Source organism: Chrysoperla carnea, chromosome 3, assembly GCF_905475395.1.
Source record: "Chrysoperla carnea chromosome 3, inChrCarn1.1, whole genome shotgun sequence".
In the NCBI taxonomy this organism is placed as follows: Eukaryota; Metazoa; Arthropoda; class Insecta; order Neuroptera; family Chrysopidae; genus Chrysoperla; species Chrysoperla carnea.
This window is the reverse complement of record NC_058339.1, coordinates 64,379,997-64,399,084: the sequence shown is the minus strand read 5'-3', so window position 1 is coordinate 64,399,084 and position 19,088 is coordinate 64,379,997. Positions and strand designations below refer to the sequence as shown.

General features: G+C 27.4%; 1 protein-coding gene across 1 annotated transcript in view; it reads left to right on the top strand.

The window, feature by feature from the left end:
- Window positions 1-233: 233 nt before the first annotated feature.
- The window catches only part of LOC123296845 (nitric oxide synthase, salivary gland), a 240,472-nt gene continuing 221,617 nt past the window's right edge, over window positions 234-19,088 (top strand). The window contains exon 1 of the mRNA XM_044878519.1: window positions 234-400. Within this exon, the coding sequence (XP_044734454.1) occupies window positions 305-400 (96 nt within the window). The 5' untranslated portion in view covers window positions 234-304. The remainder of the gene's footprint in view (window positions 401-19,088) is intronic.

Sequence of the window (19,088 nt, the reverse complement as noted above, 5' to 3'; positions counted from 1 at the left end):
TCAATTATAATTAATAAATCAAATTATTTGGTATCTATAATTGAACGTTTAATCAATTTATTTGAAACATTTTAGGGAATATTATATTTGAATAATATAGTTACTATATAATATAGAATAATATAGACATTTATCACATGTGATACGAGTGTAAATTACCTGATTAATTATCAGAAACTTAAAATTATCATTATATATATAGGTAAAAAATACATAATTAACGTCTTAGTGTATTTAGTGACACTGAGTGCTTAGTGTTGAGTAAAAAAAGTGACTTGTGTTTTTTTTTTTTCCTTCAGCAAAAATGTGTACGAAAAATCAAAGAATTGTGTGCGAGAATCTTGCAATTCCGGGTAAAAAGGATATTGATTATTTGCTACCCAGTAAACAAGTATTAGAGGTAATGAATTTATATTTTGGTTTTTATTTTAATTTATTTAATTATTTTATGTATAGTAATTTTAATTATTGTTTTAAATCCGGATTGATAATTAAATTATTTTTTATCCCATTGAGTGATTAATGAAACATTTTTCTGTCATTCGCAGAAATTTTTGTTTTAGTAAGCGCTTATGGTAAAAGTGGACACAGACACATTTAAATTCCATGAAAAACAATATTTACTATAATTTCATTTGAAATAATAACTTTAATATATTTCCATGTAACTTATTCGGCCATATTAATTTTCCGAAAATTTGGGTAGGTATATAAAAAATTTAATTATATATGTAGAACGTTTTTTTTCTATAGCATTAGAGGCTTCTCGGCTAGAAGGGTTTAATTTATTGTTTGTTGTAGAAGAGAAAATACATCTTAAAATTCCTGATCAAAACTTTTCATTTCTACAATAATTTTTATGACGTTTATTTTTGCTTTTTGGAATAGCTGGTAAATTAATAATATGCAGACCTCGGGATTGAAGCTCTTTTTTGTTTCCATGAAAACACATACCACTAACAGACATCCCTGATAGAATACCACTAACAGAAAACCCGGTATATCTCGTATAAACTTATGTAGGTAAATTATCAGATTTGTTAACAGAAATATTTTTATTATTTTTATATATTTAAAAATTAAATTGGAAACGATATTACAATCTTAAGTGTATTTGGTGGCATTGAATGCTAATAGAGTTTAGTTTAAAGTGTGTCGCATTTTGTTCTTTAAAAATGAGTTCGAAAAATCAAAGTGTTAAAAGAATTAAATCAAAGTGTTGCACAATCATAGAATCCTGAGTAAACGAGATAATGATTATTTGGTAGTAAACAGAAAAGTGTTAACGGTAATGAAGTTTTTCGTTGTAAAATTATTTTATTTTAATTTGTTTAAAATTATTTTAGTGATTGTAAATCCAAGTCGGTAATTAAATTATATTTATATCCCATTGTGTCATTAATTATTATACTGCTATGTGTAGTAGTGATGTACACTTAGCGGTTTTGAAAGTGGGAATAAAATAAAAGTATATTTTAGTTAAATAAATAGAAGTATTAATAATCAATCGAATAGGCCCCTTTGGAAGCTAAAATATTTTTAGAAAAAAATCTGAAAAAATGTTAGGTTTCTTCTACTAGTAATCACTTGTGAAAAAGGCCCGTGAATTAGAAGTATAAAGTAAAAGTTTCCAAGAAAGCTCCTTTACAGATTCTATTTTATTAATAACAATAAAATCAAAATTGTTGCATTGCTAGCAAAGTTATACAAAATAAAATTTGTATCAATTTATTCTCTTCGATAAAAGTTCGGAAACAAAATTAAAACAGTTAGTTATTAACTATTTTGTTAAAATGTAACAGGACGTTCGTTTGTAGTAAGGGAAATAAGTTTATATTAACATTTGGGTAAAGTTTACAAATTATAATGTGTTTTTAAGTTTATTTTAAAAAGGAAGATCAATTGTTTTAAGAATATTTCAATTGTTATAAGAAAATTTTTTTCCTTATTTTTCCGTAAGGATCATTACTTAATAATTAAATTATTACAATTTATTTATTATTTAAAGTTTTTTTTCCGTTATTTAACTTTGTATATATCGGAAATTCAGTCATAATCCGTTGATCATGGTTTTATGTGAAGTAATTAACTTATTTTAATTCAAAAACACCGTAAATTATTATACAACTAGCTGACCCAGCAAACTTCGTACCGGCTAAAAGTTGATTCTTTTTTTATTTTAATACTTATTCTGCTATTGGGGACACCGCGTCATCTAGTATAGTTTAGACTGATAATTAATTTGACTTGTTGCATTTTGGGTTCTTCTGCCTAAATTTGTCCGCCGTCTTATAGAAGGCATGTTTAGTAAGTCACAAACACACAACACTTTTTTAATTTTATAGAAATTTTTAGCTTTTTTTTAGATTTAGTAATACTAGAGATGCACAGCAAAGAGGCGTATACATTTCAATTTACTTATTATTAATTTTATTATTTATTGTCATTTTACCAACGATAATTTACATTTTACCATAGATAATTTGTTTTTGAGTAATGTTACAATAGTATAAATATTGATAAATAGACATTAATATTTATTATTTTGCTTTCCCGAAACCAATCTACTAGCACTTTTTGATTTGGTATTAAAGTTCAAATTGACTTTTAATTATTATAACGAATCTTCTATATGGGAATATGCAAGTGTTTTTAGACTTTTTCAGGAAATTTTTTAAATTTTTCTCTCCATAAGAACCATCCTCGTACTTTAAGGAATATTAAAAAAAGAATTAGCGAAATCGGTTCTGCTGCTCTCGAGATTTGTGCTTAGCAACACATTTAGCGATTCATTTTTATATTATATAGATATTTCTAATATACCCGTATTTATACATTCATATGAAAAACATATATATGAACGATTTTGCAAAATTATAAAGAGCAAGTTATGTTTCATTTCGTTCAGTATAAGTACTCATAACGTATTACCATTATTTCTTCCATTAGTGGGCATTATAATTATTACGACTCTAAACTCATAAAATTGTTTTATTTTGTTTAACAGTTTTTTTTTCTCATCTTAATTATAATTATATTAACAATAATTTGAAAGTTATATTGCCCGTTTGTATAACGGTACAGATAAGTAATAAATAATTAAAAAATAGTTATTTGAAAATTTTAATTTACTTTTTCAATATGATACGTTTCGTGTAGGCGCTATATACAGATTTAAGGTTGAATATCGAAGATTTTAGTTTTAGCCAGAAAAAAAAAATATTTATTTAATATTTTCAAGATATTGGAATGATTTTTTTCCTTAGTTATTTAGGATCTTATAACTTGAGTGACTCAGAGGTATAATTTTAGATTATCAACTCAATTTCATCGCCAAATACCTTATTTATCAACAGCATCATTTTAATTTTATAAAGGATTCGCCTTTCAACACGCTTGTATCATTTTTCTATCGAAATATTGTGTTATTCAATTTATACAGGTGACTTTTTTAAGTTGCCATATTCCTGAAACTCGTAAAATAAGTTTTACCGATAAAATTTTCCAAGCAAAAATTGTTGGGTGTGTAGGCGCACACACCTTGTGCATGCATTAATTTGACCTAAATTTTCAAGTTTTCAAGCTAAATGAAAGTCTTCTCCATAACTGGTAATCGATAGATGAACGCTTTAAATTTGAAAGTTTTATTGATTAAAAAGGTAACATTTTTGTTCGAATGGATGTTTTGTAATGATCATCACTGGTATTGCCTATTAGGAGACCCAAAATCACGATTTTTTGCTGGTTCCCTTTTCGCGATAGTGTCTCGATAGCTCAACGCTTTAATTGTTCAAAAGATAAACAATTAATAAGACAAAAATTTAAAATATGTTATAAAATATATTCCCATGAAAACATAAAATTGAAAAGCGAAAAAATTATAGCAAAAAAAAAGGTATAAGTTATTAATTTTGTTTTTCATTTATTTATTAGAATCTTCTGGAATTAAGTTTTATGTACAAATAATCTTTGTAACCTTTTATTTTTTATTTAATTTAATTATCATTTGAAATTTGAATAATATTCTACGATTGTTTTTTTTACGTGAGCGAGGGTTTCTCTTAATTTTACGAGCATGAGGTCCCATACTTTTACTACCATAGACATGGTGGTTTCTACACCCGTGATAATAATGCTAACATTATTAACATTTGAGAACTGTGTGAATATAAAATTAAAATAAATAATAAATGTATCATGTAGGTATTTTATTAACCCCCGACTAATAGAGGGGTGTTATAAGTTTAACGAGCTCGGGTATCTGTGTGTCTGCCTGGAGCATCATACCTAGTAAACGGATGATTCGATTTTAATTTTTGTTTGTTTGTTTGTTTGAAAGGTATTTCGATTGGGAGTGTTTTGTTTTCAAAAGAGATTTACTATAAGAACTCAAAAAGGGGTGATGCTCTTCAAACGGCTGAGCATATTTTCTTGAAAAATAATCAGAGAAGACTCTCGGTCTTCTTCCTTCAAACCAACAAAAAATCAAAATCAGTTCATTTGTTTAGGAGCTACGATTCCACAAACGAATCGATGAGACCTGATTCTGTGTCATAATAGCTTCTAGACAAATGACCCATTTTGATTTTTTGTTTGTTTTTGATTGAAAGGTAATTTGAAGAGAATGTTCATAGGTATGTTTTAATTGCGAGTAGGTTTTCGTATACGAAACAACTAGAAAAGAGGCGATAAACGGCTAAGTTGATTTTCTCAATACATGCCTACTAAGACTCTCGATTAAACTACCTTTCAAACAAAATAAAAAACACAAATCAAAGCTACGATGCCACAAACGAATCAAGCTGACCTGATTTTATGTCTGGTGTTTCTTTAAATTTTTAATTTAATATATATTATTATGTTTACATTGTTTTGTAGGTACAACTATTACTAATATTATTTTTGTACAATTACATACAATAATTATAACTATTTATTTAATGGAACCACACACAATGTAGGTCAATTACTGGTTTTTGTTCATACAAATTTTATTATTTATTTTCAATTTGTATTTAATTGATATATTTAATATACTGCAGAGATAAATAAAGATCTGTTCATATCTTTGAAATAATGTATCTTACAAAATGTTTGTATGTATTAAAATATAATTAAATTGTTTAATATTCTCATATCTAATTGTCTTTGAAGGTCAAATCGAACAAAAAAATTCTATTTATTCTTAAGCAAAAAAATAAAACAATTTATGGTGAGTGAAGCCTTTAGAGGACTCTAAACACTTTCTGCGTCTATTTAGTATAAATTCTACAGTATTCGTTGTGTGCGTAGTCATGGTAGGGACAATATAATCGATACCAGCGCTTCCAGTGAAAAATTTTGGCGATAAAGGAGGCTGTTATCACTAATTTGCAGTTCTTTACATGTTAATGTTACAGAAAATGTAAAATTAAAATTATTGAAGAACACTAATTAATTAAACTTAATGCATTAAAAATTGTAAAAATAAGAAATCAAATTGCACAAATATTAGTTTTCAAAAGTAAATTATCATAATTATTTAACTAAATTTGTGAGACAATAATATTAAATTTTCAATGTAAGTCATAATTGCAAACCATACAATTATATATGGATCCATACAATTCGATAATTAAAGTAGTGTATCGTTACCATGGAAACGCTTCGAATAAAACTCACACACGGTGCGAATATATGTATTTTTGTAAATGTTAGACATATAATACATCGCTAATTTTAGTGAAATGTATATGTTAAATAGAAAAAATGATCATGTATAGCGATACATATAGTTCTAATGAAATTTATAATCTGCTTATGGTTAACATTTGAATTTTACTAGCAATAAACGCTAGTTAATTAAATATAAATTATAAATTTCATCCTTTTTGTCTTAAATTTTTACTCTACGAGTTTTATAATTATTGTAATTTTATAAAATTTTAGCATTGCTTCCTACAAAACGTTAAAGATGTTGCCAAAGTTTTGATGGGAATTTTTGTAGTCAAAACAATTACTTTCTATCAGGAAGTTAAAACATGCAACTAGTGGATAAAATTGTACATTATTCATTTTACTTATTATTTTCCTCATAAACACTTAAATCTTTTAATTTTAAATTTCCTGAAAAAATGTATTTAAAATCTTGAGTTTAAAAAAACAACAGTTTTTGAATAAGTGCACATTTACTTTTTTATAGGTAAAACAATAGATATTTGTTGCAGAATGCATCCATTAGTCAATTGTAACTTGTTTATAAATTTAAGAACTAGATAAAATTACCATTCAAGGTTGTTGTCTTGCTATGGGCATATCGACTGAAAATTCTAAATTTGTGTATCCTTATTGGGGATATAATAATACATTAACCAAAAAACATTTGAAGTCGATTGACCATGTCTAACTCGAGTTAAATACAATTAGAGTTCGGATAATTAACATGGAGAGCATAGGAAAGGTTGCGTTTTGTTTTGTTTTTAATTCTAGAAAAAAACTAGGTTTAAGATATTTTCAAAAAAACAAATTGAACATTCATGAATTTGTTCATGTGAGTTTAAAAAAAAACCAAAACTATTGACGGCTTCATTCTTGAGATATAGTCACTCAAAGTTATTTAAATTTTTTGTATAACAGAAATAATTATATTTAGAGTATAAGTAGTGTAAGAGAGATATCTATTATATACAGAATTACAGATATTCTTATGCTATTATCATACAGAATACGTGATAAATGGGCAGTTGAGTTAAAAGCATGTTAAAATTAATACTTATTTGAATGTGCTAAGCATATCTATACGTACATACCACTGCTGTATGATGTAGTACACTATTTTTACAATATTGTACAAGGACAACCACCTTAAAAGTTTTACCTTATTTTAAGAAAAAAGAATGAAAGAAGGTACAAGTAATTTATTAATATTTCAAACGATGTTTTATAAAATCAAATCCGTTCTTGTGAAAGGATCTTTATAAATACATACATACACATACACCTACCGTTATAAAATGCAATGCATAGTTTTCATTTGACATATACAATGAGTGGTTTCTTTTTATCGGAAATTTAATTTTTTTCTATCCGATCTGATTAAAAAGCATATAAAGTGCTTACAGGTAGATAGGTATATATGGTATTGAAATAAATGCTTATTTACCTGGCAAGAAGTATCTAAATCATATATAATATATCTTCTATTAGTACGTACAAAGTAAAAGAACTTACTCGATTACAGTAATCGCCTTTACTTGACTGTTGATGTTCTTGTAACAAACAAATATTTTTGAGTCAACAAAAAAGAAAATACTTACTTGCTACCAATGTTGAGAATATATTTTATTGGTGGTACTTTTTTCATCAGACTAAAAGAGAAATACTGTTGAAATGAAAAAAAAGTTCCTCATAAAAATAAAGAAAGGAGGAGATCCTGTTCATTTCGAAGTATACAAGGTGGATCATTTTAATCTATAGTGGCTAATAGCTCGTTTTGCAATTAACCAATCAAGAAATAACTTAAACAAAAGTTGTAGAGTTTGATGAGGGGTATCATGTTCTGACATCACATTGAAGCTAGTTCTGCGGGTTATTTTAATAGGCAATTAAGATCCAAAAAGGTAAGAGGTAGAATAAAACTTTAAATAAGAAGTTGAAATTATAAAAAAAGTTCTCATTTTTTATTTAAATCATTTTTTCGAAAATCGTTATAACAATAAAGGTCATTCGTCTGTGTTAATAACTTTTAAGCCCAGGTAAATTTTCAAAATCATTTGAAAATAGAGGTCAAATTAGAATTTCAGGTAAAAGTGATGAACACAGGTGAATGTCCTCTATTACCCTTAACGATTTAAGCATTTTTCTGTAATAAGTGTTTTTTTTCGATTATAAATTAAATAATGATATATTTTTCGATAAACGCGATTTTCGAAAGAATGTTAAAAAAAAAAAAAATGTTAGTTTTTTTATGAAGATAAACTTTCTAATTTAAAGTTTAATTTATTCTATCTATTACCTTTTATAGATTCTAAATTGACTATTAAAGCAACCTGGAGAAGTTAAATGATGTCAGAACAGTTGCTTAGGCTACTTCTTGATTGACTAACAACAAAACTAGCTTGTTGCCATAATGGATTAAAATGGTCAATCCTGTATACTAAAACAGAGCAAAATTAAAATGATTTGAAGAAACTAAAAGAGCGATTCAGCTGAATTTAGTAAACAGTATGCTAAATGTGATTTTCTGAAATATATTTATCAAGATTCTGGTTTTTTTTTAATAAAGACAATATGTTCAGTTAAATTAAAGATGCCACACAACCACCTCCTAATTATGTTTGTTATATAAATAATTATGTATATCATATTTGTTTCATATTATCGAATATTATAATATGTATATTATATGAGAAAATTTAAGCTGACAAAACATAATTCAAATTAGTTATTTAAAATGTACAAAGTTATCACCCTATATTGTTCTACCCGTATATATGAAATATATTAGAGTATATTAGGTCAGTCCCAAGTTTGAAACGTTTAGAAATATTCGTGATACAACCAAAATTATAGTACACATGTTTTCCGCCTGCATAAACGAGCTATTAACTAGAATGGATAAAAAGGATCCACCTTGTATACTAAAACAGAGAAAAATTAAAATGATTTGAAGAAACTAAAATGGTGATTCATCTTGATTCAGTAAACATTACGTGAAATATGATTTTCTGAAATATATACCTATCAAGACTATAATTTCTTATTTATTTTATAAAGCGAATATGTTCAGTTAAATAAAAGATACCACGCAACCACCTTCTAATTATGTTTGTTATACAAATAATTATATAATCATGTATATAATATTTGTTTCATATTATCGAATGATATAATATGTTTATTCCATAAGAATATTTAAGCTAACAAAACATAATTCAAATTAGTTATTTAAGATGTACAAAGTTATCACCCTATATTTTTAAACCCGTATATATAAATATATTTAATCCCAATTTTGTAAAGTTTAGAAATATTGATGCTGCGAACAAAATTTTTCTATAAGTGTTCATAAAATCACCTTAATAGTCAAAATCGAAAAGAGATAAGATATCAAGCTGAATTTTCATAGCATGCTCAGCACCTAAAAATTATAATATAATTTGAACCGTAAGGTATACGGGACATAAGTTTAAAAACGAAAGTTTGTTTCTTATCTTAATTTTTTTTTAAATTAATAAATACAACTTTTGTTTGGAACAACTTTTCGTAAATATTTCGTTTTGTCGAGAGGGTTTTAATTAGTAAAAAACTTAAGTTTCCATTTCCCAAAAAATATAGAAGATCCACCGTTCAAATTTGTGGGTAGCTACAAATAATGAGTTAATTGAATGAAATTTCATACAAAACCCATCCAATATTATTAAGGGGGCCAAAGAGATCAATTTCCGGGAAAAATTTTTTTTGTTTGAAACTTTGTTTGAAATTATGTAGTTCAAAAGACAAAAAACAGTATCACTAGAAAAATGTTCGTGGAAAAACTGGCCGCTATTTTATCCTTAATGATATTCACCGATATTCAACGTTGTCTTCACAAGCTATTTCAACAATTTACTCAGTCGATTGTTTATTCACACTTGTTTTTATATAAATAATGTAAAATGTATAGTATCTGATTGATTTACTTATAAAAATTTCAAAGTCTAGATATTCGAAAATTATTCATTTTACTTATTCTTAGATATGCTTTACTAGCGCGCGAGACTCATTTCATCACCACCTCTAACATTGAGCTCTCGTACAATAACAATAAGTAGCTGAAATTTTCCATAAATATGTATTTTTGTACGAAACTTGTATTATATTTCTTGATGCGATTATAATATTCCATTCCCAACAAATTTTATAAAACTTTTACAGAATTAATTACTATTCTTGAATAATTTTAAGTTTCATGTAATCATATACTTATAATGAAATTTTAACTAAAGTACATGTACTTTTATAAAATAATAATTGCATTTGAAGGTGCTAGCTTGTTAGCATTAATATATTATTGCTAGCAATATGATATTAACACGTTTCTTGATTGCCTTAATTTATTTAGTGAAACTTTGATAATGTCAAATTATACACCATCTTCAAACATATACCAGAATATACATTTGGTTTCATAACTTCTTGATGATTATTTGACGATAAACTTGATATTATTATTATATTAGTACATAGTAGATACTATTCGACATCATCTACACAAGTACCTACCGCATACCAAACTCCCTTGTGTTGTGTTGAATTTATAATAAACTACAATATTTTAATAATTTTACACATGATATACGGTGAAGCAAGGAAGTGTGCGATTTAGAAAGCTCTGTGAAACATAAACGTATTAACATTTTCAAAATATTTTGTTAAAATTTTAAAAGCAGTGTGAAGCTGCTGTTGTATATTATAGACATAAAATAAACCGATAATATATGACGCGAAGATGTTACACATAATTGAGATGGAGTTGGCTACATACTAGACCGGTTATCTAGACGACACGGGTTAGAGTCTGGACTACTAAATTAAGTAAATTTTATTTTTACCAACTAAAATTAAAACAGAATTAAAAAAAGTATAAGTCCAGGTAGATGATGTCCATTTAGGCGTATACATTTATCCGGAGAATACGTTTTTAATCAAATTTTTCAGATTTTGGACTACCAGTTTAATTTTTACAGTGCTTCAACTGTTGACTATCCTGATTCAATTTCTCTATTTTCTGATACTATTCTTTCCAAGTCAAATTGTTAGGTTTGACTAGTTGATAACTAACTTTATAACCCTACTCCTAGAGACTCAGTTGATTAAAGAATAACCAATACGGTACGCATTATGTCAAGGGTAGCGGGTTCAATTCGCGCCGTCTCAAAAAAAAACTAATTCATTTAAAAGCTGTGATGGGCTGATGTAATGCATGGTTATAAAAGAGGGGTACTCAAAATATCAAAATAAATAAGGAGTCGCGGATTATCAGCAGATTGGTGGGTATCAAATTGCGTCCTATGACCTGAGTAGTGACCTTTTGGACGGCCTATAGAACCAATGCTGACCTAATTAATAATGTTTACTTAAAAATAGTATTTTCTCAAATGTTTTATTAAATTAAAAATGGCAAAACAATAATTTAGAAAAATTAATGTATTTTTGTTTTAAAACATTTCCAAAAACGCATACTTCGTTGCCCAATCTTGTATAATTTATATGGTAAGCTATACTATGGGTAAAATACGTTAAATAATAATTATCCAATTCATATGGGTACCTAATACCTATAGTTTAAGGGCATTTACCTTATGTCTTATTTATATTTTTTCTTTTTGTTCTTTGAAATTACAAAATGATGTTATTCATGAAAAAAATCAACTTCCTTTTGCAATTGAACAGACGTTTATGTGTAATCGACTGAAGTTGCGACATCTCAGAAACTTTTCCTACAATCTGTCAAATAAAAATGTATTTTTGCAATTTTTGGCCAACTTAGGATAATTTGGACCCCAAAAATTAAAAAGCGAATCCATTTATTGATAGGGTTAGTATATTAGGGTTAAGATATCGCATAAAATTCTGTATGAATATTTTCTATTTCGAACCCAATCTGAATAAATCTTGAAAAATACTCTCTTAATCGTTAAATGAGCTGGAACTTTAAGTTGTTTTGTTTCCTTATTAAATCGCCTACCCTAAATATTCAATAGGAATGAAAATATGGTTGATTCTGACATTGAACGACATGTTTCGGAGGCATCTACTGAAAAAATAGCTCCGAGATGTCGCCCGACATATAAAATTAGTCCTCCCGAGTTTTTGAAATAAGAAAATTACAATTTCGTTTATAACTAAATGAACAGCCACGCTGTAATTCACTGTTTAACTATAGTCAGGAATTGGTAGCTAAAAAAAATTTCTAACCTCTATCCTTCGAAAGCAGAGTTGCCCTTAACTTTTTGGAGAGCTTGAACATATAAGTATCAAGGTTAAAGGTTAGCTAAATAGAAAAAGCACCCCATTTTTAGGTCGATTGTGACGTCATTATTGACACGAAATATAAATTATAAGCATTTAGTCTACTCTGGATTAGTTTTTCGTCTTAATTACTGTGCTAATTAGATAGTTATATAATGTTATTGGCGCATTTTGTCTCATTTTACGTGTTTTGAAAGTTGGAAAATTGGATTTCTGTCAATCAATTGCACCTGAAATTATTAAAACCAATAAAAGAAACATTATACAACATAAGTTTGTGTCCAGTAACTTTGAAAATCTCTTTGCATATCAATTATTTTGTCAGTGATACGTGTACTTGTGTCCGTGTGGGCAGGCAAGGGTCGCCGTGGGATCCCTGAGAAAGAATCTTAGGGTGTCCATTGAAATAGAGGAACCTGCTTGGAATTTAAGAAGAAAAGAAGCCATGTCGAGTTTGTGAGACTTGATGCCATTACTAGAAGGTTAAATAGTACGTAAATTCAATTCCTCATTGCCTTATTTAAAAAGATTTTATTTCAATTACTTAATATGTTGTAAAATAATTATGAATAATTTAAAATATCCATTCACAATAAAAACATCCGGTATAAACTTACAAACATTGAATGTCATTGTTCTAATAATTGTTACAATATTCAACTTTTATAGACACCATTCAAGCAAGTTATTATAATATTTGATGCAATCATTTTCTTTACTTGTTATATGAAAATTTGTTATTATTAATAATGTAACACATGAATTGTAATGATTCTCTAACATATTTAAATTAAAACAAGTACTTATTCCCAGTATAATCCTTAACTTAATTAATAATCTTTGCATGAACTTATAATTATAGTACTCTTTCCGTTTATTTCTATAATGCTTTTACTTTTTTTATACCATGTTAATATGTACAAGGTATACTAAGTTTAGTCCCAAGTTTGTAACGCTTAAAAATATTGATGCTACTAACAAAATTTTGGTATAGGTGTTCATAAAATTACCTAATTAGTCCATTTTCGGTTGTCCGTCCGTCCATCTGTCCGTCTGTGAACACGATAACACGAAAAAAGATATCAAGCTGAAATTTTTACAGCGTGTGAGGTGAGGTCGAGTTCGTAAATGACAACATAGGACAATTGATTGTTGCCATCTTGTAAACTGTTAGGGATAGAACAAAATTTTGAATGTAAAAAATCTTCTATATAAGAAAATAAACTTAACTTGTGTTTAAAACATTTTACCATTTTAGGCGCAAATTGTATAGTATGTATTATTTGGAGATATCAGTTATGTATGTGTGACATATAGGTATGTGTAATGTGATAGAGTCTTCAACAATGTCTATACATGGTATTTCAACAATTAAATCAATCAATTGTTTGTTTTCAATTGTTTTTAATTTGATTTTTTTATCTGCATAACTAAAATTACACTCTAGGTATTCTTAAACAGGAAATAGAAACTACTTGAAATAATATTTACTTGAAACAATCTAATTTAAAAAAAAAAGATTGCGGTCGTGGGACCCCCGTTAGAAACGAAGTTCCTTATGAAACTTGACAAAAATAAAATTAAACGTTTAATACCTACTTATATACAATTTTATTAAGATTTGTATATTTGTATTAAACATATAATCTGTTTTTGATTGCTCACCGAAATAAAGTTATAAACTAATTAGTTATCATAATTTATTAAATAATTATCAATTGATGTTCGTTTGACAGCTAACAGAATAGTAATGAATTTGGTTAGAAGAGGTAGTGTTCCCAAACGCACATAATTGTAGTATACGAATTTTGCCATTTTAATACTATTTACATTCAAAACTAGTAATGCATATGCAAAATTAGTGTACTATAATAAATAAAAGTAATATAAAGTAGGTGAACATATCGTGATTGCCATGGATATGACACAGCATATATAATAGTGTTACGTGACGATTTCGGCCAGTTTGCTCACCATGGTAAATCGCTTCGTTCCAATAAAAATTCGATCCTATAATTTTTTTCTTTTTATATTTTGTTAGTGCGCTTTTCATTTAAAAATTGATTCTTTTGTGATTCGGACAGATGCCAATAAAGACATATCACATATCCTCTATCTTTGTCAAAATGCGCTATTGATAAAGGTAAAAAGTTAAAATGTATTAGAATTTTTTAAGTTGACTAGTTTTTTGACAATTGCTTGAATCCGAAACAAAAGCAAATCGATGAAAAGCCTATTACTGTTTGTTCGTGTAGCTAGATAAAAGATGGAACCGTAATAACAATTTACTTTAAGATAAATTTGATAATTATCTACTACAACAACAAATTTTCCTATCGCTGATGACACGCGTATCAAACATGCTTATTTATAGTTTTAGCATTTATTCCATGCGTTCTTTTTTAAATATAATTTAGTCATCAAAAAAACTACGAAACCGTGAAAAAAGTTTCTATTACTCTTGCTATCCATTACGGTAGATATATTCATTCAGGTTCATTTTTATACCATGCATATATGAAATATACATAGTATATTAGGTTTAGTCCCAAGTTTGTAACGCTTAAAAATATTAATGCTACGAAAAAATATATAGGTGTTCATAGAATCATCTAATTAGTCCATTTTCGGTTGAAATTTTTACAGCGCACTCAAGACGTTAAAAGTGAGGTCGAGTTCGTAAATGAGCAACATATGTCAATTCGGTCCCATAGGACTCATCTTGTAAACCGTTAGAGATAGAACAAAAGTTTAAATGTAAAAAATGTAAATATTCCTTATAAAAAAAATAATAATAATAATAATAAATAAATAAATAAAAAACTTTTGTTTGAAACATTTTTTGTAAACACCACTGTTTACTCACGAGGGCACACATTAGATGCAAATTTTATAGTATGTTTAATGTGATAGAGTAATCAACACTGTCTATACATGGTATTTCAACAATTAACTCAGTTAATTGTTTGTTTTCCCTTGTTTAAACTTATTTCAAAAACATAGTAATTTGCGGCAAATAATATCAGAAAAAGAAAATGAAAAAACTGTAATATTAAATAAATTTAAATTATTTCGTAGAATAAAATGTCATTTTAGATCGTCGTATACATAATTTTTCTGTGAAATATAATAATTTGATATCTATGTCTATCTGCTTGTGAACGGAAATGGACGTTTTGTAACCTTACAACGAACGGTACGACGACATTCATACCAATTTTATATTATTTGATTTAAAAGAATGTGAATGTGAAAATTGCTTTGTGATAGCAAGCAAGAACTGTGGTGTTATCATGGTCATTGCAGCATGTAAAAATATGTATTTGCAATGAATAAAATTCTTTTCTATATCAATGGTTGTGCTCGCAGTATGAAATTTAACACCCCATGCGTGGATGAGAGCTTTACAAGTTAGACCAATAATTTTCTGATTAATAAACTAACGGGAATATTAGTAATATAAGAAAAAAACTCATTTTTGAAATACAAACAAATTGAAACTAATAAGTAACTGTAATATATTTGTAAGACTAAAAAATTATCCTAAATTTTGCGTATGGGTTTAAAAAACTGTTTAACAGTCTAAGTAGTGTAAGTCTAAGTAAGGCTACCACAACGACTTACACGCAACTCACTATATCTTCTGGCAGATTATTGGTTGTGATGGCGAATGATATTAGAATTAAGCAAAAATAAACGGATTATGGTGACGAATTTCTACAAAAGTATTATTTCCTGCTTCTTCGTCTTCATCGTTAAATATTCCAAAAAATTTACGATTTTTTACGATTTCAGGTTAAATAAAATAATATACTATCAAAAAGTTAATATACAGTTTTTCCAGTTAAACAAAAATTTAATTAAATGAAATAATTTTTTCGAAAACGTAAGAGAACGAATGTTAAAAATTTGAAACAAATGTTTCATTAAGGAAAAATGGTCATACATATAAATTGCAACAATTTTAGAAATGAAAATAATAGAAATAATAGAAATTTAAAAATTTTATAAATTCAATAAAGGAAACTATATTTAGAGGATTATATTGACCTACATCCAAGAATTATTCTCATTATGTCCAAGTTTATGATATCTTTTAATAAAAAGGAAATTCGTGATATTAAATACGAAACTTCATGCTTTAACGAAATTTTAAGATTTTAATAATTTAAACGATTGATGGAGCTATACTTACAGTCGTTTCAAAGGGCCTATTTTGTTACAAAATAAACGTTCTACCGATTTTACAATTCTTTTTAGATGTTAGTAATATTATAAATGTCAAAGCAACTCTGCCTGCCTGTCTGTCTGACTGCTTATAGTTTTTGTGGATAAACGGCTGAATTTTGATAAAACTTGATATGGGTATATCTTGAACATTGATGAAACATGATCGCAGGCTACTTTGTTTTCTCAAAATGAACCTCAAAGGATAGAAATGGAATGAAAAGATTGAAAAATTGTATGGAAAAATTGTGCTACATATTTACACTTTAAAACTTATATATATGATACTGGAGTGATACCCACCCGCTTCGCTGGGCTTAAAAGTAAAGATTGGTAAAGATTGCTCTCGCTTGTTCCCTTGCTATAACACTTGAAATAATGGCAAGGATTGTTTTACACAGGTAAAATATATGTATGGTTTTCTATTTTTTTAAATGTATAGTAGTAATTATTCATTGAGTATATCAGAGAAAATGGCCGTGAAATCTATAAATATATAGGAGACTTTCTATAGATATAGATAGTCACTCATCACGATATCTCTGGAACTATAAGACCTAGAGACTTGAAATTTGCCAGGAATATTCCTTTTGCCAAGTAGAGGTCAGCTAAGAACGGATTTTACGAAATTCCACCCACAAGGGGGGTTGCGGGGGTGTTCATGAATAAAAAATTCATATTTTTCAATTATGGCTTTTAATAGTTCAAAACTTGGTCAGAATGTTTTAAATTACATTTAGAAATTTTTTTAACCTTCGGAGGGTAGAAAGGTGTAGCGAGAAAGTGGGAAGGAAATATCGAATATTTACAAATATACCTAAGTGGGGTATCAAATAAAAGAGCATGACGTGTACATTACAAAACTGTTATCCAACGCAAGGAAATGTGGAGAGAGGGGTGCAAGTGGGGATGTTGCCCAGCAAAGCGGGTAGTTCCCAGCTAGTATTTTATATTGACTATTTTTATAGCAATCTGTAATTTCTGGCAATGACTACTGAAATGACTACTTTTACAGAAATCTGTAATTTATTTATTTATCAAATTAAATAAATTTGTAAATTTTTTTATTAATATATCTTTATAAATTATATTATTCTGATGTATCAGCTATATTGCTGTACAGTTTCATTACCAACCATTCACTAGTTTTAGCGTAAAAGCGTAAAGCGAATACCACAGCTAGGGCGGAAGCCTCCTTAAGGGTTAGCCAACTAAAGGGATTTATTAAGGGTTTTAAGAGAGTTAAGCAGTCCATGAAATTGTATGTTGTTTATTATACATAGTTGTATATATGTATATCCCATCACTATTTGCATTCATATTTTTGAAAGTTGGAAACGTTCAGCGAAGCCGGCGGATAACGGCCGATAGATCCTATAAAACAAAAATGTATATATATTTCAATTCTTGTTCGTTATAAAATTTTCAAAAATATTAAAATTTATTCATAAAATTTACATGTTCATTTTACAATTCATTGAATACAATCAAGATAAAATACATATGTCTATATATATATATATATATACAACACATAGTATTAGCTATTATTGGATGAATGTGTGATATGCTAGCTTTTGTATGTTTCATTGTTTTAACCACGATACGTTCGTATTAAATGATCGTATATGACAACATTTTCATATTTATCACAAAAAATTCGTTGTCTTGTCGAGCTGATACCAGGTGCAGGTGCATTTGGAAATAACATTTTACTATCATGACGACATTTAAATAATAAGCCTTTGATTGGATCAATAATTATCTGCAACAAAAAACAATAATTATATGAGTGTTTATATAATATAAATCAAATTAATAATATCATATTAATTATTGCAATAAGAAGAACTGAAATGCACTGACCCTAAGTAAATGAAAACGATCTGATTTCGGAAATACTACAGAAGATCATTAATTATCGTTTTAAATTTTAAGATATTCTCAAAAAAAAAATTATTTGGAAATTCTTTTAGTCAAACAAAAAATATCAAATATCGACACAAATTATTTAGCGAAAAATGATCTGAAATTAAATATTTTATAGTAATTTTATTTCATACAACTTTCCATATTATAAAAATTTCTCCAAATAAGAAAATGTTGAAGTTAAAAACGACAATTAATGAAGCCCTAATCGTTTAAGGTGTTGACAAACACTAAAAGAGTTAAAACCCAAAAAACTGCAACAGACACCAAAAACAGACATCTAGGTTACCTAGGAAATTAGAACTTTTTCAATCGATTCAGGTTACCATAAGTTTTGAGAAAATTTTATCATATAAACAAAAATTTAGTAGTAAAGTTATCAGAAGTTAAAAAAAACAGAGATAATTTAAAGTAAGTACAATTCAATTTTTATGTTATGTCAAAATAAATATCCTAATCAAACCAAACGTAATGTACTCACATGTTGGGTTGACTACTAAATCAGAAGAATGTCTTTTTTAAACTAATTCTACAAGTATTTCATAGAGATAGAAACTAAAAGTAGCTATAAAATTAAATTCTATACAAGGATCAATTAAGTATTTGAATATCTCGTTAATAAAAAAAAGTAAGCGCTACAATACAATGTACCAAGGTATGAAAAGAAAGTAGTTCCTACTGTATGTCCCACTACACCTATCGATCTTTTAATGTTTTGTCAATTCAAAATGTTAAGTTATGATAAAACAGTTCAAGTTTTAATACTTAACACAGTACATGGGTATTGAAGCAATAAGTTTTGTTATTTTCTCATTTGTTTCCATTCATTACTTAAAACTGCCAAAAAAGAATGCAAAGTGCTTAAAAATAATAACTTATCTTTATATGTAAGCGTTTTTTATAACTCGGAGCTAATTATTTTGAATTTTTGTATTTCCTGG